Source organism: Callithrix jacchus, chromosome 10 (genome assembly GCF_049354715.1).
Source record: "Callithrix jacchus isolate 240 chromosome 10, calJac240_pri, whole genome shotgun sequence".
Taxonomy (NCBI): Eukaryota; Metazoa; Chordata; class Mammalia; order Primates; family Cebidae; genus Callithrix; species Callithrix jacchus.
Window position 1 is genome coordinate 12,951,573 of NC_133511.1, and position 23,197 is coordinate 12,974,769.

General features: G+C 48.9%; 1 protein-coding gene across 39 annotated transcripts in view; it reads left to right on the forward strand.

The window, feature by feature from the left end:
* NCAM1 (neural cell adhesion molecule 1) overlaps positions 1–10,853 on the forward strand; it is a 315,714-nt gene extending 304,861 nt beyond the window's left edge. For 21 of the 39 annotated variants that reach the window (XM_054241575.2, XM_054241580.2, XM_054241578.2 and 18 more), the window contains 3 exons: positions 2,657–2,864; positions 4,184–4,300; positions 7,694–10,853. In XM_054241575.2, coding sequence (XP_054097550.2) covers positions 2,657–2,864; positions 4,184–4,300; positions 7,694–7,814 — 446 coding nt within the window. In that variant the 3' untranslated portion in view covers positions 7,815–10,853. Of the gene's footprint in view, positions 1–2,656; positions 2,865–4,183; positions 4,301–5,372; positions 6,189–7,693 lie in introns of all 39 variants that reach the window. The other 18 variants (XM_054241571.2, XM_054241563.2, XM_054241566.2 and 15 more) reach the window with 1 other exon arrangement.
* Positions 10,854–23,197: the final 12,344 nt, after the last annotated feature.

Consider the following 23,197-nt stretch of genomic DNA (forward strand, 5'->3'; position numbering starts at 1 on the left):
CACACAGACTCATCAAGGCCCTAAAGTGGAACAAGCTGGGAGTGTTCAGCAGGCAGAAGGGAGTGAGGCCCAACAAAGGGGTGGGCAGAGTCCGCAGCACATGCAGGCCCTAAAGGCCAAGAGAAGGACTTTGAATTTTATATTCAAATGAAAGGGGAGGCCGCTGCCCTGTCTGTTTATGCCACAGTTCAGAGCCTTTTCCCCGCTGCCTGGCCCTCCCCTGGGTGGCGCAGTGCCAGTGCAGTCCTCCAGCTGGGCCTGACGAGCACAGAGCAGTTGTCTCAGCTGCTGTCCTCTCAAGCACATAGAGCAGTTTTGCGGGAGTTTATTTTTCCTCTTTAGAGAGATGATTAGTTTCACAAAATCATATTTACACATAAACCTCAGAAGATATAATTAGTGCCATTGAGTCCAAAACTCCAGGCATTCTCCACTGTCATCAAAAAAAAAAACCACACACTTTCAGTTCTTTCTTCAGGGAGTAGGCACTTCACACCTACGGGGCACTGACGTCCAGAGGCTGCAGCGGCCTGGAGCCCTGTGTCACGGAATGGAGCGTGGAGAGAAAACCCAAGGCTAAAGTTTCTCTCCTGTTCGGGGAAACAGCTTTGGGACCCTGAAGACCAAGAAGGCCTGTGTCTCCTTCTTTGCTTTTTGGGTGGAATGTGTGAGGACTCTGGGAAATGGATGGTTCTGTTCTTAATAGACTAACCAGAAATACCTCTGCATTTGTGGCTGCTAAGAAAATGACAGATTCCCGCTGACAGGTGGGGCCAGTGGCCAGCTTCCTGCTGCCAAAGCCCAGAGACAGGTGGCCAGAGCTGGGTCCTCCAAGCACAGAGTTCTTCACCATCTCAAGCCTTCCTGGGGAAATGCACTGGGATCTTCAGTGCGAGGTCCACAGGGACCAGCCAGAGAGCCTGAGGAGCAAGGGCTGGGAGGCAAGCCAATGTCCCAAAGGGACTAGAAACATGTGTGAGATGCACCCAGGGGTCTCAGGAGTAGTTTATGAGTGATCCTCTCTGTCATGCTAGGCTGATGGCCCATTTCCTAAACTGAAGTTTGAAAGATGGACCAGTGGAGAGGGACAGCCACTGGAGAAGCACCACAGTGCCTGGGCGGTGACCCCTGGGGCACACAGAGCCATCACTACCTCCCAGAAAACAGGCTGCATGGAAAACAAAGAATGTATGGCCAGCTCTGATGCTGATTACTGTGGGTTATACATTCCTTCCACTCTCTGGCATGATACGTGGCTCACAGGTTGCTGGGCCTGGCCTGGTGTTTGGCAAAGCCTAGTGAGCTGGGTTGGGAGTGGAGTAACAGGTGCGGTGAGCCCCAGGTAGTGTTGGCTACAGTTCCCATCTTCAGTCTGCAATCCTGGGTGGCTGCAGTGGGTCCTGAAAGCACAGGAATCTTTAGACATTGTCTAGTGGTGGGGCAGGGCTGCCAGTTACGGAAGCAGGTCCATCCAGAAAAAAGATGAATTAGTAGTGCCCATATTTCAGTCTAGGGTCATTGTTCCGACACTGACTTATTGGCAGAGTTCCACATGGGTCCTTGCTTCCTGTAGCATGACCACCGTCTCCCAGATACTGGTGGGAACCACCAAGAGGTCAATTGTTCCATCCCAGGAAACTAGTGTCAGTTATAACCATGGGTTGATCTCCCAGGGATCCCAGAGAGCTGAGTCCAGGTCCCTCTGTGAAACCCTCAACAGCCAAAGACCCTGAGGGGACTGCAGATGGGCACCAGAGAAGTAAGACACAGGCTGGGTCTTTCAGAGTGAGTCCAGCCAGAACCAGGGTACTGGGTGCTAGAATGTGAGAGTGCATGTCTGTCCGTGTGGGCATTTGTCCTGCGTTTGAGTGTGCCTGTCTGTGTGTGTTTGTACCTCTGAGTGAGTCTGCACTCACTTCAGGTTTTCCTGAAGTCTGGTCCAAGTAGGCCTGAGCTCCTAGATGGTGAGTATTCCCAGACCTTTCACTTTGCCCACTGGGCCTGGGGAGGCCTCTATGTCTCTGAAGTCACCCAGGCTTCATTCATCTTCCTGGGTGCAGTGAGGAGGGTAAACTGTGCACCCAGTGTGCTCTAGGTCGGGCTTCTTTAGGGTCACTCCTAAAGAGGGAAAATGGAAGGGGAGGAGTATAATGGGGATGCTACTGTGCTGGACATCCCCACAAGCCCCAAGAAAGCCCTCGGAACCCTCCACCGCCCCATTTGAGTCCCTGTCCCTGAGCACTCCAGGAGCCACAGCCCCACCTGAAATCAGTGATCACTGCCTGCCTGTGCCTCAGAGCCTCTTGCTCTGGTCCAGGGAAAACACAGCAGCACCCTTCAACTGCCTCATTATCCAGTGTCCTCAGACAGGCGGGGCTCTGTCTGCTCCCAGGACTCACGGCAGGCCAGTTGACCAGGCTCACCCTCGTCCCCCAACCTGTGAGGTGACATTGTCATCCCTCCCTCTGGAAGGTATAGAGAGACCCTGTTGTCTCAACTCTGGGGCACAGAAAGGCCCCAGGAAGGTGTCACTCTGGGCATGAATGCCATGACTGTGTCCTCTGGGCCCTCCCCACCCCGAGGGGCTTTTGTCGGCAGGGTCCGGAGGTCTCTTGTCTCAGTCTGTTAACCACCAGCCATCTCTCTCCCACTCAAGCCAACGGCAGCCCCACCTCAGGCCTGAGCACCGGGGCCATCGTGGGCATCCTCATTGTCATCTTCGTCCTGCTCCTGGTGGTCGTGGACATCACCTGCTACTTCCTGAACAAGTGTGGCCTGTTCATGTGTATTGCAGTCAACCTGTGCGGAAAAGCCGGGCCCGGGGCCAAGGGCAAGGACATGGAGGAGGGCAAGGCCGCCTTCTCGTGAGTGCAGACCTGTCTGCCCCGCTGAGATCTGGGCTCTGCCCCAGGCCAGGGGCCCATCAGCTGATGCCTGTAGTGACCTTTCCTTACATTGCACGTTCCCCACTTGGAACCCTGAGGTGGGGAAAACCATTAGGGAAAACTTTCTCAAAGCATGGTCTTTGGGGGTTACCTGTTTGAAATGTAGACTCTTGAGCCTAACCCCAAATCTCTTGTATTAGAATCTCCCCAGAATGTGAAAATCCTTGTGTAGGTCAAAATGAGGGAAACTGTCAGAACTAAACCTGGAGAGGAGCTGCCATGGGGTGTGCAGGTATTAGAAGGACACACTTGCCTTGCTTTCGTACATCATTCATTCATTCATTCATCACTCAGCAAATATGTATCAAGCAGCTGCAGGAGGCAAGGCACTTTTCCCAGGCACATAGGGACAACAGGGAACAACAGAGATAACAATTCCTCTCCTTATGGATCTGATGATCCAGATACTGTCCCTCCCACAGCATCTTGGAGAAACAGATCCTAAGCCAGTTAGCGGGATCCCTCAAAGACTGTCACTGGGTGGAGCCGGAAAGGGGCTCAGCGAGGAAATAAGTTGTTTAGCACCACCAGGTGCCCGGCACTGTATTTGCATACACATGTATGTGCACATACTTAGAAATGTATGTATGAGGTGGCTCAAGCCTGTAATCCCAGCACTTTGGGAGGCCAGGGTGGGTGGACTGCTTGAGGTCAGGAGTTTGAAACCAGCCTGGCCAACATGGCAAAACCCCGCCTCTACTAAAAATACAAAAATTAGCTGGGTGTGGTGATATGCACCTGAAATCCCAGCTATTAGGGAGGCTGAGGCAGGAGAATCACTTGAACCCATGAGGTGGAGGTTACAATGAGCCAAGATCATGCCACTGCACTCCAGCCTGGGTAACATAGCAAGAGTCCATCTCAAAAAAAAAAAGAGAAAGAAAGAAAATAAATGTTTGTACACCTGGGTATGGAGATACATGAATGTATTTGAGCAATGATCTGTGGCAGACACTGTGTTCAGCACTTCCCATGCATCCTCTCACTGAATTCTCATAATAACTAGGCAAGGTAATACTGTTTTTGCCTCATTTTACAGATGAAGAAACTGAGGCAGGGTGATTAAATCTGAAGCTCAAGGTCACACAGCTAGCCAGAGTTGGGCTGAGACTCAGATGTTGAATCTGTTGGCTTTCCAGGCCCACCCTGCCAGCCTTGGGCTAAGTCACAGCTGCTCTTCCTGGGGAGCCCCTCCGTGCAGCTGCCCTGGGGTCTAACCAGCAGTGCTGTCTCCACAGGAAAGATGAGTCCAAGGAGCCCATCGTGGAGGTTCGAACAGAGGAGGAGCGGACCCCAAACCATGACGGAGGGAAACACACAGAGCCCAACGAGACCACGCCACTGACGGAGCCCGAGTATGTGGACTGGGAGGGGCTGGCACCTGCTCCATAGAGACCCACCCACCCACCTCCCCACCCTACCCCCACCTCCCGTGCCCCTACCCACAGCTCCCAGCCAAACAGTTCAAGCCAGGATTCCAAACCCTTGGCTACAAGACCTGCTTGGCTAAGAAATGCCTGACGTCACTCTGTCCTCAGAGAGAAGACATTTTTGGTTCTATTTCAGTGGCTGTGGGTACCCTTAAAAGGCTCCTTTGTAAGTGGGGATCCCTAGATCCCTAGCCCCTGTTCTCGAGTTATACACATATTCTGGAAATGGTTTAAGGTGGCAAAATCTCACAGAGAGGCTTAGCAGACTCTGCTTAGGATTTCTTGAAGTTCTAGGGTTTTCTGTTTTCCTCCTGAAAGGATAAGAGAAGGTGGGGACCTGGTAAAGTTCCCCGGCCCTCCTCTGTTCAGAAACCTTGGGGACCCGCAGAGCCCTTGACCAGTTGGGGTTGTAATACCTGCCTAGCTGCCAAGGATCCTATGGGCTTGAAAGGAATGGAGTTTCACGGAACCACAAACTCTGTGGCTGGAAGAACCCACAGCTCCTAGGATCCATTCCAAGGACTCGTGATCTGCCTAATTCATGACTTTTCCCATCAGTGCCCTGGGGATCCCTGTAGGGCAGCTGGGCCCAGTTTCTCTGGGACCTGGGAAGCCTAGAACATGTGAACGCTGAACAGATGCCTGCCCCTCCTTGTGTCGAGATCCAGGGCAGGGATCAGGAAGCCCCAGACAGGTCTGCAGGGACTTCGGGGAAAGGGAGCTCCGTGCAGAGAGCTGGAGAGACATCAGCAGGGAGGGGCCAGCAGGTCCCTTTTGAGACCACCACGTTCTCTGTCGTCTCCTGTGTCCTCTTCTGCCCACCTGGGCGCGTGCTTCCTCTTGCCATCCTTGTCTCTCTGTGGGCCTGTGTCCATGCCTGTGCCTAACTGCATGCCCCCCCATGGTCCCTGTCCTGGGCGTCAGCCCTCCTCCCCTGCTTCTCTGTCACGTCTCAGCTTCATTGTCTATTCTCTTCTACTTCCTGTCCTCCCCACAGGCTGCCTGCCGACACTACGGCCACTGTCGAGGACATGCTGCCTTCTGTCACCACCGTCACCACTAACTCTGACACTATCACCGAAACCTTTGCCACTGCTCAGAACAGCCCCACCAGTGAGACCACCACCCTGACCTCCAGTATTGCCCCGCCGGCCACAGCCACGCCTGACTCAAACTCTGTACCGGCTGGCCAGGCCACCCCTTCCAAGGGGCCCAGCGCCTCCACCTCCTCCCCGGCCCCAGCTGCAGCCCCCAAGGTCGCCCCCCTCGTTGACCTGAGCGACACCCCGACCTCAACCCCTGCCACTAGCAATTTGTCTTCTAGTGTCCTGGCTAACCAAGGGGCTGTCCTCAGCCCAAGCGCCCCCGCTAGCGTCGGGGAGGCCTCTAAGGCTCCTCCAGCCAGCAAGCCCTCCCCTGCACCAGTCCCCACCCCGACTGGGGCAGCCAGTTCTCTAGCAGCCGCGGCTGCCCCTGCCACAGAAGCCCCTCAGGCCAAGCAGGAGTCTCCCAGCACCAAAGGCCCGGACCCGGAGCCCACCCAGCCCGGAGCCGTGAAGAGCCCGCCCGAGGCAGCCACAGCGCTTGCTAGCCCGAAGAGCGAGGCTGCCTCCGTCAGCACCACAAACCCTTCCCAGGGCGAGGACTTTAAAATGGACGAAGGGAACTTCAAGACCCCAGATATTGACCTTGCAAAGGATGTTTTTGCAGCCCTGGGCTCTCCTGCTCCCGCCGCTGGGGCCAGTGGACAAGCCCCTGAGCTTGCTCCTTCCACTGCAGACAGCTCTGTTTCGCCTGCGCCAGCAAAGACCGAGTACGGCCTCTCTTTGTCTGCTGTCGTCGGGTTGTGTCCTGTGGTGGTGTGCATTTGTGCTATGCTGTGTCCTCCTTGTTAGATGTGTCTTCAGCCTCATCCAGGGCTTCTCTGAGGCTGCCGTGAACCAAAGGGCTGGGATAAGGCAGAGAGCGGGACAGGCAGCTGGGCCCCAGGAGCAGCCGCCTGCTGGCTAATTAGGCCATGTTAATTACGTTTTATCCTTATCATCCTGGCAGCGGCTTCTGCTTTCCCTGGGGGAACCCTTGCAGTTGGCCCACTGATGAGAATAGCTTGGGAAGCAGCCTAAGAAGGCCAAGGTGCCCTTATCAACCACCCTGGGACCCCAGTCGGCATGTTACTCAGTGCCAGACTGAGTCCCCACCAGAGAGGCACTGATGTGCAGGAAGAAAAGAGGTAGGCCCGGACCAGTGGCAGGGAAGGGTTCAGTTCAGAGGCCCCCCGACATACTGGCTCAGTTGCTTACCCTCCCCTTCCAGCCCCAGCCCCAGCTCACTCTTGCTTCTCCTGCTCTTAGAGTAGCTGGCAGGATTCGGGTCTCCCCAGCATCAAATGGCTGCTGGGTCTCTAAGTTCAGGAGAAAGTCCTTTCAGGTTTCTAAGTGTCTTGCCAAAATTCAGTGGCACCAACTGAGACTGGGGACTGTGCTTGTCTCCATGTGTCCTCAGACCCAACCCCCTTTCCTGGAACTGAGGGAAGCAGAGTCAGACCTAGGTTTTCATAGAGGCTCCTGTGGCTGCTCCCCAGATAAGCTGCTATACTGCCACCAAGGGCTGCAGGGAGCTCTCTCCAGGAGCCATGAATCTCAGCATCAGGAGGGAAAAGGACTCTGATAGCCCCGCCAGCTCAGCTGCCCTCAACTCCTGAATAGCCACCAGGCCCACTCTAGCCCCCCACCAGGCTGCCATGGAAAGCTGCCTCCATCAGTGTTTTCTCATCCTACCCAGGCAGGCCATAGAGGCATCATCCTGCAACAGCACAAGGTGGGGTGGGGAGGGGACAGGCAAGAGTGGATTGTTTGCAAAGGGGCCCCTCGAATGAGTGCTGGGAGCCCAGCCCAACCCATCAGGCCCCATTTACATCCAGCTGAGCTGCCACCACTGGTGAGGGTGAGGAGGAGCTGCCTCTGCTGTCCTCTTCCACCACCCCAGGTAAAAACACAGCCCCTGGCATCAACTTAGGGCTGGAAGAGGAAAGGACTCGTTCTTCTGACTCAGTGCTTCTCAGCTGTGGCTGCACATTAGAAGCATTTGGGTGCTTTTAAAAGTCACCATGTCCTGACCAATCTAATAAGGATTTCCAGGGACACAGCTCAGGCATGGGTGATGTTTCAAGCTCCCAGGTGATTCTGATGAGCAGAGGCTGGAGCTAGGTGCTGTCACTAGAGAACCCCCCTACTCCCCACTGTCCCCAGGGCCTGGATGCAGGGGTGAGATGTCTGCAGACTGGGGTCTCAGTGGTACTGTTTTCCTGATTCTCTGCAGGAAGGGCCCTGTAGAAGCAAAGCCAGAGTGCCAGGAGACAGAAACGAAGCCAGCGCCAGCCGAAGTCAAGACGGTCCCCAATGACGCCACACAGACAAAGGAGAACGAGAGCAAAGCATGATGGGTGACAAGAACCGAGCAAAGATCAAAATAAAAAGTGACACAGCAGCTTCACCAGAGCATTTCCAACACTGCAGACACACAGACACACACACACGCACGCACGCACGCACGCACACACACATCTCATTTCTCTAGTGTCTTTTGCCTTTAAAAAAACTAAACAGATAAAACATGGGAATCTCCTTTTTGTAGATTTATAGAAAGGGTCCCTTTGTTGCACACTCACTTGTAAGAAAATGAGACAAAAAGATTAAACCCACAGCCAAACTAGGACACTCTGTTCCCTGAAACCATTTAAAAATCAGACAAAAGGACCCCAAATTAAGAATATAGGAAGCTCAGAAACAAAATCTAGGTTCAGGAAGACCACACTTGGTGTTACCCGATTGAAACAGACCAGTTTCAGAGAAATACTTTCAGGCACTAAGACTAATCGAATGAACAAAGTCCACAGTTTATTTTTATACTTTCAGTCAAGTTTGAACTCTGTAAAACCTCATAATAAGTTATAATTTCTGTTCACTTTGTATTTGTTCAGTATGCAAAGTGTGTCACCCTTTCTAGCTGAATTCAATTCCCACGTAGACTCTTATTTTGTAGGAAGAATGCCAAATTGCAGCTTCTGGGGGTAGATCTCAATTTGCAGTATTCGGACTTCGAACTTTTTTTTTTTTTTTTTTTCTTTTCTGCCAACTTTGTTTTCCAGTGTTTACAAGATGACAAATGTTCAACTTTGGTTGTGTTTAAATGTCCATGTAAAATAGCTGCCTTTTGTTTTTTAAGGTAACAAATACCACCTAGAGGTAGGTAGGGTCATCACACGCTTGCTTTAGCACAGGACAACTTGTCAAAACATGATTGTTTACAGTCACTCTTCCTCTCTCTTCTGATCTGCAGTTTTTGCCTGGGTCCCACTCGGGTGAAAATCCATCTCATTCTGGAATGGTTTTGCTTTTTTCATTTTTGGTTATTTTTGTGTTTCTTTGGGGGTTAGACCACTTTCTGATTAGCCGCCACCTGCCTGCATCTGTGAAAAGAGATCTGCTCCCAGGCGTTCTCACCCTTCTTTTGAAGGACTCCTTAGGGTTTGTTGAATGAAGCAGAGAAGATTGTATAGTTGGGGCTGGTCTTGGTGAACACACATTATTACCCCAAACATCCCCTTTGTGTAGAAAGCCAAATAAAATATATACATACCATTTCCTTTTGAGCCCAGAATCTAGATTTGAGCGGAAGAGCATGTGTGCTTCAGGGAATTAGTGTCTTTTTTTGGAAATCTGTTGAAGTAAAGTAACATCGGCCTTCTGTTCACTTAGGCAGCATTTATAGAAACAAAAGAAAAAAGAAACAACCTACTGTCTGGAGTCATAACACAACTTTCCTGGATTGGAAATCAAGTGGGGGAAAAAAAAAATACAGAAACTTTAAGGGGGATGGGAGGGGGGAGAAGGGAAAAGCCAGCCCTTTGTATAGAAATTTTGCTTTTTTTTTTTCCTCATTCTACTTTAGAACTGCAAGCTTGTGCACTGTGGATGCGTGAATATTTTAGTGTGAAACGTGTTTTTGTCATAGTATTGAAATAAAACTTCAACATAGTTTGGTTGTGGAAGGTATAGCAGATAGTTCAGAAAAATATTCAGGAAACAAAAATCACTCTTAAAAGGAATCGAAGCCTTTAAACAAAGAAAATGAAATAGAAATGATGATGAAGATGACGCTAAGTAAACAGAAATCAGTACTACGCATGCGTTCCTCTCCCAAGGTACAAAGCAGCAAGAGGTTAGGGTGACAAGGCTGCCTCTGGGGCCCTTCTGTGGGCCACTCCCCCCAATGTTCTGACACTTCTGCAGTCTGATCAGTGGCGATGCTAGATTATAATTTCAAACTGTGAAGAATAACGGTCTTGTCATTTGCTCAATGTGGGGTTATTTTGCATTTTCTCAGCTCCTGGGGATGGAAATGGAGGATCCCAGACCACACAGCCCTGGCCCTTTTGATTCGAGGGCCTGCACAGATCTCTGGTTCAAATGCACAGGCCCTCAGGGTAAAGGAACATGAAGACAGATCTTGGAGCCCACAGTAGAATGTGAGAGCCTGGGTGTCTGAGACTGGGAGGGCCCAGCAGTGAGGGGCAGGCTCTTCCGGTCACCAGGCTGTTCAGTGGACTCAGTTCCTCATCTTGTAATGTCAGTGGCTTTGCTGCATCAGGCCAAGCCCATGCCGTACCTTGTCAAGACTGTCAAAAGTGGTTAGGCCAACTGATTTTGGTTCCGATGGTTCTGATGTTGAGGAAGAAACAGGTCAGCCCTCAGATTACCTGGTCCAGGGCAGCTGACCCCCTAGAACCCTGGCTCTGCCATTAGCTAGGACCTAAGACTCTGCCCACACTTTGGTCTGTTCTCTCCCATTACATGTAGGTTTGTCCCAGCATGCAAGAGTTTTCCTTTTTTAAAATAAAATTTAAAAAAAGAGCAATGCTTTCTCTAATATCAAAGAGGGAGTCGTTTTATTCCAAGATGTTCTATCTTTTATGTTAAGAGATCAAAGCTTATAATTTTCTTTTTTTTTTTTTAATTTTTGAAGGAGGGATCAACTCCACCAGTTTCCAATGTCTGTGTGTCTATGTGTGTATGTGCCATACATATGTATTCACATGAAGACCGGCATGGCCAAGTTCTGCTGGAGAGGCACTCAAGTGTGATGAGCAGGGCCTCTGGACCCTGCAGGGCTGTGGTGTATATAGTGCAGCTTTGGAAGTGGAACTCTATTTTCACACTTTTCTATGGAGCCTTCCGAGTCCTAGGTTTTCACTCGAGGCTGTCTGTCTGGATGGTGGTTTTCAGACCTCCATTAACATCCCTACCCAGCATTCTGTACTTCGGGGGCCTTCTCTCTTGTTATAAAACTTTTTACCAAGTGAAACATCGATACCACCTTTGTTTCCATTCTCACTGGTGTAAATACTGAGTACTAACTGAGAATTTTGACTTTGCATTCTGTCAGAATACTTGTGTTCAATAAAAATGGAAAGAAACAAGCTGTTATGGTCATACTGTGATCTATTTTGGTGCAGCGAGAGTCTGTCCTGTGCATCAAATGTGGACGTGCGTGTGGTAGTTTCTTTTGGACCTCGTGTGTGAGGAGGGTTAGTGAAGTCTCTGTCTTGAGTTCATGTTGCTTGAATGATGCTTTCTGTATTTTTTCTCACAGATTGACAGATGAGAGTCCTCGTTTAGAAGGCGCAGACATCAGATTCAGAAAGATTGCCTTCAAACCCTGGTTCTGCCCCTCCCTGGTTGACCTTGAAAGAGTTGCTTAATCTCCCCAAGGTTCACTTTCCTTTTCTGACGTACAGGAAGTACCAAGCGAAGAGAGTTAGGGTGCTGGTTGATGAATGAAACGATGAAGGCCTCGTGTCTGCTTTCTCAGCACACAGTAGGAGCTCACACAGTGGGAGTCAGCACTGTTGGCATCCCTGGTGTGTGATACCATCACACCTAACTGTAGTAACAGTCAACACCTGAGCTTCGAGATGTCAGCAATAAGGTAATCCCATGAGGCTTATTCTAAAATAAGTACTATCTCCCTCTTACTGCTTTGGCCTATCTCTCAGCATTCAGAGCCATCATTCAGCCCCGGAATTTATTATGACTCTGAGCTAGACAAAGAGTAAAGAAAACTTTGCATCAGCTGAGCATTCTCTTACATAAGCTGCTGTATGGCTGTGTTTGAAAGAAGCAGCTGCTAGAATTGGAATTGTCCACTAGGCTGTGGAATTGGGAGTTCCTGGAGGAAAACTGGCTGTACAGCCAAGGCTAGGGTAAAGCAAGGGAGAAACCCAGGGCACGAAATGTAAGGAGGTGCCCAGTCTCGGGGTTGACTGTGCACTTACATGAATCTGAGAGTGATACATCCTTCAATTTTGCCTCACTCGCCTATAAGAATGATGCAGAGCCACATGCACCTATGTGACTTTCTTTGCCACAGATTTCAGCTGCATATGACAGGCTAAGGCTAAATCACATGTTTTACAGGATTTGGAGAAAACATGAAATGATGACCCTCTCCATTGATCCATGAAAGCTTGCTTCCAGAGCCTTCCTCCTTTGGGCTAGTTTCCTCTCATTCAGCCTTCATAGAGCATCTCCAAGGTGCTTGGGATACGGCAGTGAGCAAGGCAGCTCTCTCTCATGCGAGTTATATTCATTTCTGGGAGTGGAGCAAACAATAGACACATAAACATCCAATGTGCTGTGGCGGTTCTCCTTTTCTTCTTTCCGGGCACATGGTGGGATTACACTTCTCCCCTCACTTAAAGGTAGGTGTGGCCAGATGACTTGCTTCAGTAAATGGAATATGAGCAGAAGTAGTGTGTGTCACCTCTATGCAGAGACATTGTCTTGCCCCTTCCCCCCACACCTCCTGCAGGAATCAGCAGTGCTTCAGGTGGTGGAAGTGCCATCAGCTGGGCCCAGAGTGAGGGATGTGAACAGGTGCTCCATGACGGACGTGGGGTGTGTGAGAGGGATCAGCCAGTTGTTGTTGGTAAATGCTTAACGGCCAGCTCTCCACGGGAGAAGGGCAACGTGTGTGTGCACACATGTATGTGTTTACTAATAAAGGGTGCAATTGACAAATAATCAAATACACAGTATTCTACATTGAAGTTGCTACGGAATGCTTTGGTTTATTTTTTGCTGGTCTTGTATCCATAATCAGCCTATGGTTCCCATTCATAAAGGGCTACACTTCCAACCTGCGTGTTGGCTGATATGTTTATTTATGTTAACAAATAAGATGAAACAATAAAGACATACATAACAACTTCACTCATCCACCTATGGTGTGAGTGACTTCTTTGTTGAATTGGGGGTAAGTTTTTTAATACTAGAGAAATTCTGCCTCAATTTTTTTTGTGCTGTTCGCTCACAGTGTAACAGCTGCAGATATGGCACACTTGTAGGTTTAATCTGCATCATAAAATATTTCCCCGTTACTTTCATAAGTCTAGACAAGCACTAAAAAAATAAATCAAACCCTGATTTGTAGCATTTACTGATTTCAGCAGTGTGTAAATAACTCTCAACATGTTTGATTTCAATATGGCATCACCAGACGAGGAATTAGGTAGAGATGCATAGTAGCATGTCATTACATAATACCGTATTTCCACCGTGCAGATACAATAGATATAACATCAAGGGCATAGATAATAGTACATAATAATAAAATGTTTAATGTATTAATAATAGTAAAATAAGTAGTAATATAATCAAGAAGGGATGCATTTTGAGTACTTATTGCCTTTGGTTTTAATATAATTTAGTTAATTATAACTTTTATATAATTTAGCTTTTTATATATTATATACGTCTGTGTAACAACTGGCTCTCAAATTTCCTGAAAAGACAGCAGTTGGCTCTCTGGAGCCACTACAAGCAGGCTCCAGCATATCACTGTAAAACCCTTTATATTATGAACCACTTAAATTTGGGATTTGTAACCTTATCATTATTTAGCCTAGCATGACTAACTCAGAGAATGGTTAAGTGCAGAGGAGAACAAGACATCCAGGTGAATGGGGTTATGGGTATTGTTTTAGTCACAGTAGTACTCTCTGAAACGGTGACATTTGAGCAGTGATCTGAAAGAAGTAAGGAACTGAACTATGTAAATATCTGAAGGAAGATATTTCAGGCAGGGAGAACAGCATGTGCAGAGGTCCTGAGGCAGGAACTTGGCTAGTGTCTTGGAGGAGGAACAAGAGCCTAGTGTGGCTAGAGCAGAAATCAAGAGATAGGGCAGGGCAGAGAGTGAAGAAATAGGACAGGACTCACAAGTATCTACGAGCTAGATCTCATAGGGTCTTTAGACCATTGTTAGAATTTTGCCTTTTCTTCAGGTGGGATGGAAAGCCAAGGGATGTTTTGGGGCAGAAGCCTGACATGACTTGAGTATTAAAATGAGCCCTCTGGTGGCTGGGTGGTTAACAGATTACAGGAGGGCAAGAGTGGTTGTAAGGATGCCAATGAGGAGGCGATGATCGGAGGGGACAGGATGCTGTGCTGGCAGCAAGCTGCTTCTGATGGAAGGGTGAGCGGTGGCCAGCTCTGGACATGCACTGAAGGTAAAGTCTGCAAGACTGGATAATAGAATGGATGTGGTTCTAAAGAGGAATCACTGATGACGTCCAGATTTTGAGTCTACACATTTGAAAGGATGGAGTTGCCATTTACTTTCTAAAAGGAGTGCACGAGAAACAGATTTGGACAATGGTATGTTTGCCTCTGGACACTTTAAGTCAGATATCTGTGAACACCTAAGCAGAGATTTGAGTAGGCTACAGTTTGACAGGTCCAGACTGAAGATTCACGTAGGAGCTGTCCACATAGTGCTTGTACTTCAAACTCTGGGACTTGGAGAGATCACCATGAGATCTCGCAAAGTATACAGATTAAAGAGAGAAAAGAATTCAGCAGGGGACCCAGAAAGGAAAATGCGTAAGGAGTTCCGTCTCAAGGAGAATTGTCAGAAATTCCTACTACACCATTTGCACCCTCATCTTGGAGGACAAGGTCAGGAGAGGCAGTGACTCGGTGTCTTCTTACCAGGGTGACTCCCTCTTCCCAGTCCCTTAACAGAACTTGCCTGCACATGTCCTGTTGGCTGGAAGGCATGGGTATACTCTGGAGCCTAGAAAATAACTTTGATTTGTAGCTAGGAAAAGATTTCCTGGGATCCATGTCACCCCAGGTGTTTCCATGATCACTGTTACTCTGGTGAGTGTTGCCCATTGCTTTCCAGGCCCTCCTACCCCCTCACTGGACTTAACGCTGGTGCTACCGGGGCAGGCAGAGTAGGGTGCCTCTTACTGTTAGAGCGGAGAGTCACCCTAGCATTGCCAGTGAAAGCAAGGTACCTACACATCCCTCCAGGTGAAGGTCTCATATATGCTGAGCTTGGATGGTAGAAGCTAGATGAAGGGCCGGCATTAGATTGTACCTGCTGGCCTCCAATTCACTGCCCTCGCTCCGGACAGAATGGCCTGTGCAGCATGCGAATCTCATGCTATTTCTGGCTGCCGCCAACAGGATCTTCAGTGGCTGCCAACGACCCTCAGGAGACAATGCAGGCTTTCTAACAAGTCTAACAGCACCTGTCTTGTCAGGTCTTGCTTACTGCTCCAGCCCCCGTTCTAGTACTCCTAAAATTTGTACCTATGCTCCAGCCCTGCTGAACTGCTTGTGGGTCCTAAAATGATCCACATGCTCTCCCACCTCCTTAAGTTTACACAAATTATGTTTCATTTTTCTTCAATGCCTGGAATTGTCAAATACATTTGACTATATTCTAAAGATGAACACAGTTTACAGTGTTCATGATTTTTTTTCACGATTTAGCCCTTTATTTTGAGACAATTTTTTACTCACAGAATATGTGCAAAAATAGTACAGAATTCTCATATACCTTTCATCCACGTTACCCTTTTAACCTCTTACATAGCTATATTATTAATGATGAAATCTAGAAAGTTAACATTGATACAGTTATATCAACTAAACGACCATATTCAAATATCACCAGTGTTTTCACTAGTGTCCATTTTCTGTTCTAGGATATAATTCAGAGTACCATATCGTGTCTAGATATCACATTTCCTTAATCTCCAGTTTGTGACAGTTACTGAGACTTTTTCATTAATGGTATTTCCTAAGCAGAGCTCAGTTGGCTGGGTCCAGACTAGATTCGGGTAAAGGAAGCACAGGCATTTCGTCTGATCAGAGACCCAGGAAGGCATGGGGCTTCTTATGTTCCTGACACATTTTTGTGGGAGTCCATATGTGCTCTCATCTCAAGGGTGGATGGCTGACAATTGGAACTCTTGGGAATGGGGTTATATGGTCTTGAGAGGAGCAGGGTGATGGTAGTGGGATGTGGGACCAGTAGTGGTGGAAGCAGAGATTCTTAGGGACACCAGGCTAGAGCTTGGCATGCTATTCAGGAAATTATTCTCCCAGGCATGGCAACACATGCCCATGTGTTGGAAGCCTTACACATGCCCATATTCCTGGAAGCTTGCAGAAGCTCCGTGGGTCGTGGCAGCATTCACCTCTGTGCTAGGGCAATCACCATGGCGTAGCTCATGTGCAGAACTAAGCATTAGGGTTTATTTACTTTTGCCATTTCCCTACCAGTCTGACTTGTTCTCAAGTAATGCTAAGGAAAGAAAGGTAGGGTGAAACTCAGCTGCTTTCTCTATTAGATGTGGTCATGTAATAAAAGATTCTAAAGGATGGAAAATGGGTACAGGTACATCCACACAGAGAAAGCGCAGTTCCAATCCTCTCCTCCCTCCTAAGTTATTCTGCCAGGTCCTAGGATTCCTGTAAGATGATCCACAAACTTCCCTGTGCTTTCCGCTTCCCTGTCAATGTGTCTGCATCAGCTCTCCTCACTTGGTTCCCCTCTTCTCCAGACACTGATTCCCGGACCTGCTACTTATTCTGAACCCTGAGTGCCCCAGGATCTGGGCGCAGGGGCTGTGTCTTACTTGCTCCTGATTGTCACCCCCAGACTATCATTCCCTCACCTCATTGCCAGGGTGATGTTCCACTGAGGCTCATGCCATTGGGTCCTCTAGGCTGTCACTGCCAAGTGCAGAATCCCGAATATGCACTTACCCATGAAGACTTCAACCTTTAGCCCATGGTCCTCCTCTTTCCTGAGGGTCCACCATTATCCTCAGTGACTTCAGTACATCGTATGGGCACCCCCTCCAACACATGGTCCCTCAGCTTGACCTCTTCATCTCCAATGACCTTCCTCTGCACTCCAATTAAGGCACCTTTCCTCTTAGCCAAACGCTGGGCTGGTCATTACGCCAGCCATGCCATTCACCTAAATCACAGTACAGAGTCCCCGCTCTCCAACACTCCCTTGGATCCATGTAGCTCACTCACTCAAGTACTCTCATACATCAGTTCTTTGTCCTTGCTCACGCCCCCAGTTACTGACTCCCAGGTTTTCCTCCATTTGCCATATCCTCCCTTCACCTCCCTCCATATCCACCTTCAATTCCCTGGTCTAGCGTGGCAGCCATGCAGTCAGTGATATCAGGAACTTCCTTGCCTCAACGCTCTCACATTGCATCTGTCCTGTAGAATTCTAGCCCTGTAAAATCACCTGACTGCCATCTCTTTAATTCCACCTGGTCAGCTAGGTGCTATTTGAGAGAAACCACATGACCAGGCTCATTAGAAGCAATATTGAAGGTCACTCTCTACAAGGTCTTCAGCACTGCCTGGCAGTCCTACTGACATTTCTCAGCAACCTGTTCAGTTCTCCTCTACAAAAATGTCTTCAGTTTCTCAAACCAGTTCGTCCCTCAGCCACCTCTTTCATCTCAGCTACCAGTCTTGCTTCCTTCCTGTAAGGAAAAAGCGAAGTTACCAGAAAGGAACGGACTTCATTACCGACACCAAATCTACACACCTACCTGAATTCAGGTCGCCCCTTCTTCCTTTGCCCCTGTTATAACAGAAGCAGTATCTCCCCTTTCTAAAGCCAATTCCTTTCCCCGGGCCCTGGCCTTTGTCTTCTACTTCAATGAGCTCCTTCTCATCCTTTCAATATCCCTTCCAAGGTTTATTGAGCACCTTGCCAAGGCCAGGAGCTGTGCTAGGTGCTGAGGAAGCAAAGATCGCCCTCATAGAGCTTACGTTCTAAATAACTATATACAATAAGCCAATGATGACAAGTGCTGCAAAGAGGCAGACACATGGGAGAGACAAAGAGTAACTCGGGGGGAGGAGCTGCCGTTTTACATGGGACGATTAGGGAAGACTTCTCTGAAGCGGCATTTAAGCCAAGACCTAAAATCACAAGGGAGCTTGTGTTCCAAGTCCTTAGAGACCTTCTCTGCTGGCTCCTTCAAACACGTGTGGTAGGTAAGGCTCTCAGTGAATATGAAGTGCTGCTTTCTCTACTATTAAACTTAACTTCTTCTTCAACCTGTCATTCTATGCAGTGGTAGAAATTTAATCTCCATCAAATTAGGGTCTGTCTCATCCTCAACCTTCTTAATGCTGCAGATGAGATGCCTTAATGACCTCTCCAAGCCCATCTCACTGCTCTCCCTTCACACTCTACATGCTGTATATAGTGAAATGATGGTATTTCTGGGGCTATGCCAGGCACTTTCTCATCTCTGTGTTTCCACAGGTGCAAATGCTTCTTGTTTTCCCTGGAAGTCCCTCAAGCACCCTCCAATGCCGGCACCAGTCCTTGACTTTTACCCCATCCATAGGTCTTAGCTCAAATATCTTAGTTCAAAGGCTCAGGTAAGCCTTTCCTGTCACCTGATCTGGGTCGCATTCTGCTGTTCTGTGTTCTGTCGATGGCCAATATACAGCTGGCCTCCGCCTGTGTGGTTGTATCAGGTTACTAAAATATCAAAATGCTTCTTCGTTGTTCTAAGTAGCTGCTGGTGACAGCAGCCATGGCCCCTCACAAGAAATTTGTAGGTGGCTCGACCTGGCCAACAGAGGATCTCCAGGGCTTTTCTCCAACGCTATGGCTGGTGTTCACAGAATATAGTATGTAAGTATTTTTGACTCATTCTAAGACCTCATGCTGTGTTTAATCTCTGATTTGTTTCTCTTTCTCGTTGACCTCTGAACTCCTCTAGGTCAAGTTCTCTTTGTCTTCACCACTTTACCCCAGCATTGCATACAGTACCTACCACAAAGTCAGGACTTGATATTTATCCGTCTCATGAATGACAGAGTGCACGAGTGACGTGATTACACATACATACCAGCCATGGCGACCTGCCCATGTTCATCTGTGCATGCATCTGTGTGTGTGCAAACAGGGTCTACAACTGGCTAAGAAGATGCCTTTGACAGCCACACAGCAGTGTCCACTGCCCAGGGCCCTGGAGGAAGTCCACACATCCAGCCACAGGGTCACATGTGCCTAGAGAGGTTCTCTGCTCTGCCTTCCAGCTCCTGGTCATGGGTCACCACCTCCTCCTTCCTCCAGGCTGATGGCAATGTCTAGCCAGTGAGCAGAACCTTCATGATGGGGAAGAGCTGGGAAGACTTGAGTTAGAGGACCTTGTAAAATAGGAGCACTGCTACTGGGTCTACCTGTGTCTCTCTCAAAGCTGTGGTTATCTGAGGCCCAAGGCAGACCATGCAAAACCTTGGAGCCTCCTTCCTTGGATTGTCCTCTCTAAGGGGGAAAATCTCTGAGTAGAAAGGCTGAGAAAGAGGAAACAGGAGGCAGGGTGTGATCTAGGAAGGGTCTGCTTGTTTCCAGGCCTAGGTGTCAGCGACCAGGGACAGCACTGTGCTGTTTCTCTTCCTGAGCAGCTGAGCTAGCAACCCCAGCTCAGCATGATAACCCACAGAGGTCTGTCTTTTTAGAGTGCTTCCCATGGGGACGGTCATCCACAGTCTGTTGGAAAGGTGGCTGTGAGCATGAGGAGCTGGCTTGGAAGATCGCTCCTGCCAACAGGTGATGAATCTCCACTAGGGAGTCTCAGTTTGGAATGCAGAAATTAGCCCACAAGTCCTTCTGTACTCCATGTCCTGATGCTGCAGGAGGAAAGAAAGCCGGTACTCTGAGACATGGAGAGGGTGTGCCATGGGCAGGTCCAGGCTGGGACACAGCAGCAGCTCTCCTCCCCACCACGCTTGGCCAAGCTCCTCCATCATCCCCTACACCACCCTTCTGAGTCTCCCGAGGCACTGTTTAAACTGCACATCCGTGGACCCCAGCCTCAGAGACCCACACCTCGGCTATGGAAGCCATACCTGGGAGCCATACCACAGTGTGATGACTCGGGTCTGGGCAAGAGCATTCCATTGCATGTGGTCTTTAGACCACACATGGAGAAACACCGGCAGGTGTGCGGCTGGGGAACGTCTCCGCCATGAAATGCCTGGCCTGAGGTCCTAGCACCATCCAACTGAGGGTTGGGGAAACTCCTCCAGGAGTTTCTCCGGTTCCATGTAGACAGACAGGAAATGCTGTAGACACAGCTATGTGTCTGGATGTCAGCAAGACACTTCCCAAAACTCAACACACTTCACCACACACACTGGACGGCAGTTAGCACCCCAAAGGAGCTCAGTTCAGCTGTGTGGGGAAACAGCAGCTGAGATGACGTAATGCCACAGGGACAGGTGGAAACTCCTGTACACGCTCAGAAAACCCAGCCGTGAAAGTGCACACTGACGGCGGTGGGGCGCAGCAGCAGAGAAGATTTTAAATTGAAAAAAAAAAAGACTCGGGTATAAATGGACCATAAACTCAATATGATGCAGTGCAGATGCTTAAAAATACTTGTGATATTGAAACTGACCATTTGATTTATTTATATTTAACGCTTCTATGACACTATGTCTGGCCATGCTCTAGGCATTCTATAACTATTTATTCATTTAGCACTTAGAACAATTCTGAGGAAGATACTAGTATTAATTTCACCTTACAGATGAAGAAACCCTGGCAAGAGACTTTTGATCACTTGCTGAGAGTCACAGAGCTAGGAAGAAGCAGAGACAGGATTTGAACCCAGTCATGAGGCCTCCACAGGGAGCAATGTTTAAGCCAGCACTCTGCCCCACTGTGGTGCAGCCTCCAGCCCCCATGCTATACCCAAGGAGCAGTGGTGGCCAGGGGGCCCATCCAGGGCAGAAGCACTGGAGGCTGAAGGAACTCATAGCCGTGTCTGAGGAGGAGCCTGTAGGGAGTTGGTATGTTTAACTTGGGGAAGAAACCGTGAAAGCAGGTGAGGGTGGAGGAAGACCATAGACTTGGAACAGCTGTCTTCACATTTAGAAAGGCTGTTGTTTGGAAAAGAGGGTGGACTTAATATTTAATACTCCTGAGGGCTCAAGTAGAACAGACATTGTAGGGAAATCTGTTTTATGCACACGAAAAGCAAACCATTTTGTCTCTTGGAGTGGCCCTAAAAGTGGACAGTCAGTGCCCTTAAGCAGAGGCCAGGCAGCCACTCTTCAGGCCTGGGGAGAGGAGCCTGATGCATCGATGCACAGACAATCCTGTTCCGATTCTAGATGCCTTTGATAGCCACAGCCCTGATCTCCCACTGGGACCTGGAGCACTGAAGGCAGAGGAAGCAAATGGTGAACACAATCACAGCCATTGTTCCAGATCACCTTCCAAGCACAGGCAGAGAGCTGAGCTGACAAAGGTCAGAATGCACAAAGGGGATGGAACACGCAGGACATGGTGTGCTGAGGAGCAGGAGGGGCCTAAAGAGGGAGGGGAGACTTTCCAGCAGCAAAGCCTACCTGCCCTTGAACCCCACTTTGCCCTCAGGGAAGACCCAAGTCCAAGCACACTCCAAGACAAGAGAATGTGGCATTTTTAGTTACTAGTGAGTTCAGTATTTAATAAGGTGAAATGTTTACGGAGCACCTACTATGTCAGCACACACGCGACGCGGTGATGAATATGTCCCTGTCCCGATGGAACTCAAGGTCCAGCACATCGGAAAGATCACAGGCTCCAAAAGCAACGTATCTCTCATTGGAATCTAAGCTCTGGTGCTTCCAAGTTGTGTGACTCGGTCAGAGTGCTTAAACTCTCTGAGTATGCTTACTTCATCTCTACAATGAGAATTCCTAGTTCGTAGACGTGTTTGAAGTTTCAAAAGGCCCCGTCCTTGGTACGTGAAACAGCAGTATTAGTATTTATATTAGCCCAGGTTCTTAGCTGCAAGCATCCTAGCGATTCCGGCTGATTAAACAAAACAAGGAGTATATTGAAAGGACATTGAGTGATTCACACCATCGCGGAAGGCCAGGAGAACAAGCATTAAAGCCAAGCTTTCAAAAGTAGTGTCTGTTACAGTGCTGAGCAATCAGTCTTATTGGAAAGCCACTGCCATCCATGCCCCTCCCTCTCCCCTCAATACACTCCAACTGCTACAACCAACTGCCCCACCCCACCCCTGCCCCACGAAAGAAAGCCGGATGCCTCTGCAACCATCTTTGCCAGCAAAACGGATACAGGAAAGAACCTCTCTCCTCTTTCAGTTTCACCTCCGGACTGAAGGTTCACATCGGTGAGTCTGTTGTGCAGCCTGGGTCTCACCGATGTCAGTGATGTAAAGCCTGGGAATGAAGGTCTCACCCTTCAACCATGGGGAGCTGGGGCTCCGAAAGCCACAACATCCTCCAGTGGAGCAAGGATGTTGGGCAAGTGCTAGGCAACATGGCAAATGTCCACTGGAGTCCCTGGCCCTGCCTGCTCACCAGATACACACCCAGCCTCTTGCCAGTCCTGCACACCCTTAGTGGAGATGCTCAGACTGGCCAAAAGCCTCCCTTCCCCCTGCTTGCCACCCTGGCACAGCACTGAAGTCCTTTATATGCATCTAACCAGACGTGAGTGCCCCCATCCCCAGCGTTAGGGACAGAACTCAGGTACGCACAGATGTGGGGTCCCTGAGGCTCTCAGGGGAAACCCAGATGAGCGGCTCGCACTGACTGGGAAGGGCAGAGTGGGCTAAGGCTGCCACCAAGTGGCTGTGCTGAGAACCATAGGAAACCCCGCTTTTCCCCCAACCTGGCCACCAAAACGGAAAGCTGCTACCTCCGCCTGGGGCCTGAAAATGAAGGCTGCTCCCCTCTGCTCCTGAATTCAGCCACCCACATCTGCTGAACTCCAAAGGAAATAATGAAATATAGCATTGAGTTGCTATCCTACACTTATGAAGCGCTTCATAGAGTAAGAGTAAGTACATGATAATATTAATTATTGTTGTAGCAACTTGCATTAATTGAGGGCTTGCTGCATACCAGAAACTTCAAAATATCATCTCTTAATCCCCACAACAAGTCTGTAGCAAACAAATGCATTTACCCAGTGGATATCCATTATCCTTCCTTCTCTTAGCGCTTCTATTTTTCTTGGAGAATGTTCCTTCCACTCCTAGGACTCTCGTGGAAATGACTGGCGAGAAAGCAGCTCTGCTGGAACTCACAGGAAGAGAAGTCTTGAGCTTCCAGGTGCCAGCCCGAGGAAGGGAAAGGCTGCCTGAGGTTGAAACCAACACAAGGAAGCAGAGCAAACCTCAGCAGCATTGGAGTCCTGTGGACCAGCCGTGCCTGAAAAATGCCTGGGCTTTTCAATTCCCTGAACCAATATATTTCCCTTTACTGAAGTCAATCTGTGTGGATTTTTTTTTTACTTGAAATAAAAAATACTATTAATTGCTTTGTAATTAGCACATGGAAGTAGGCTGTTGTACGTAGTAGATCCAAAAATAGAGAATTGTATGTCAAGGTCGGGGGCATTTATTCGTTACCATGTGCCACTCCCTGTTTGCTATAAACTGGATGT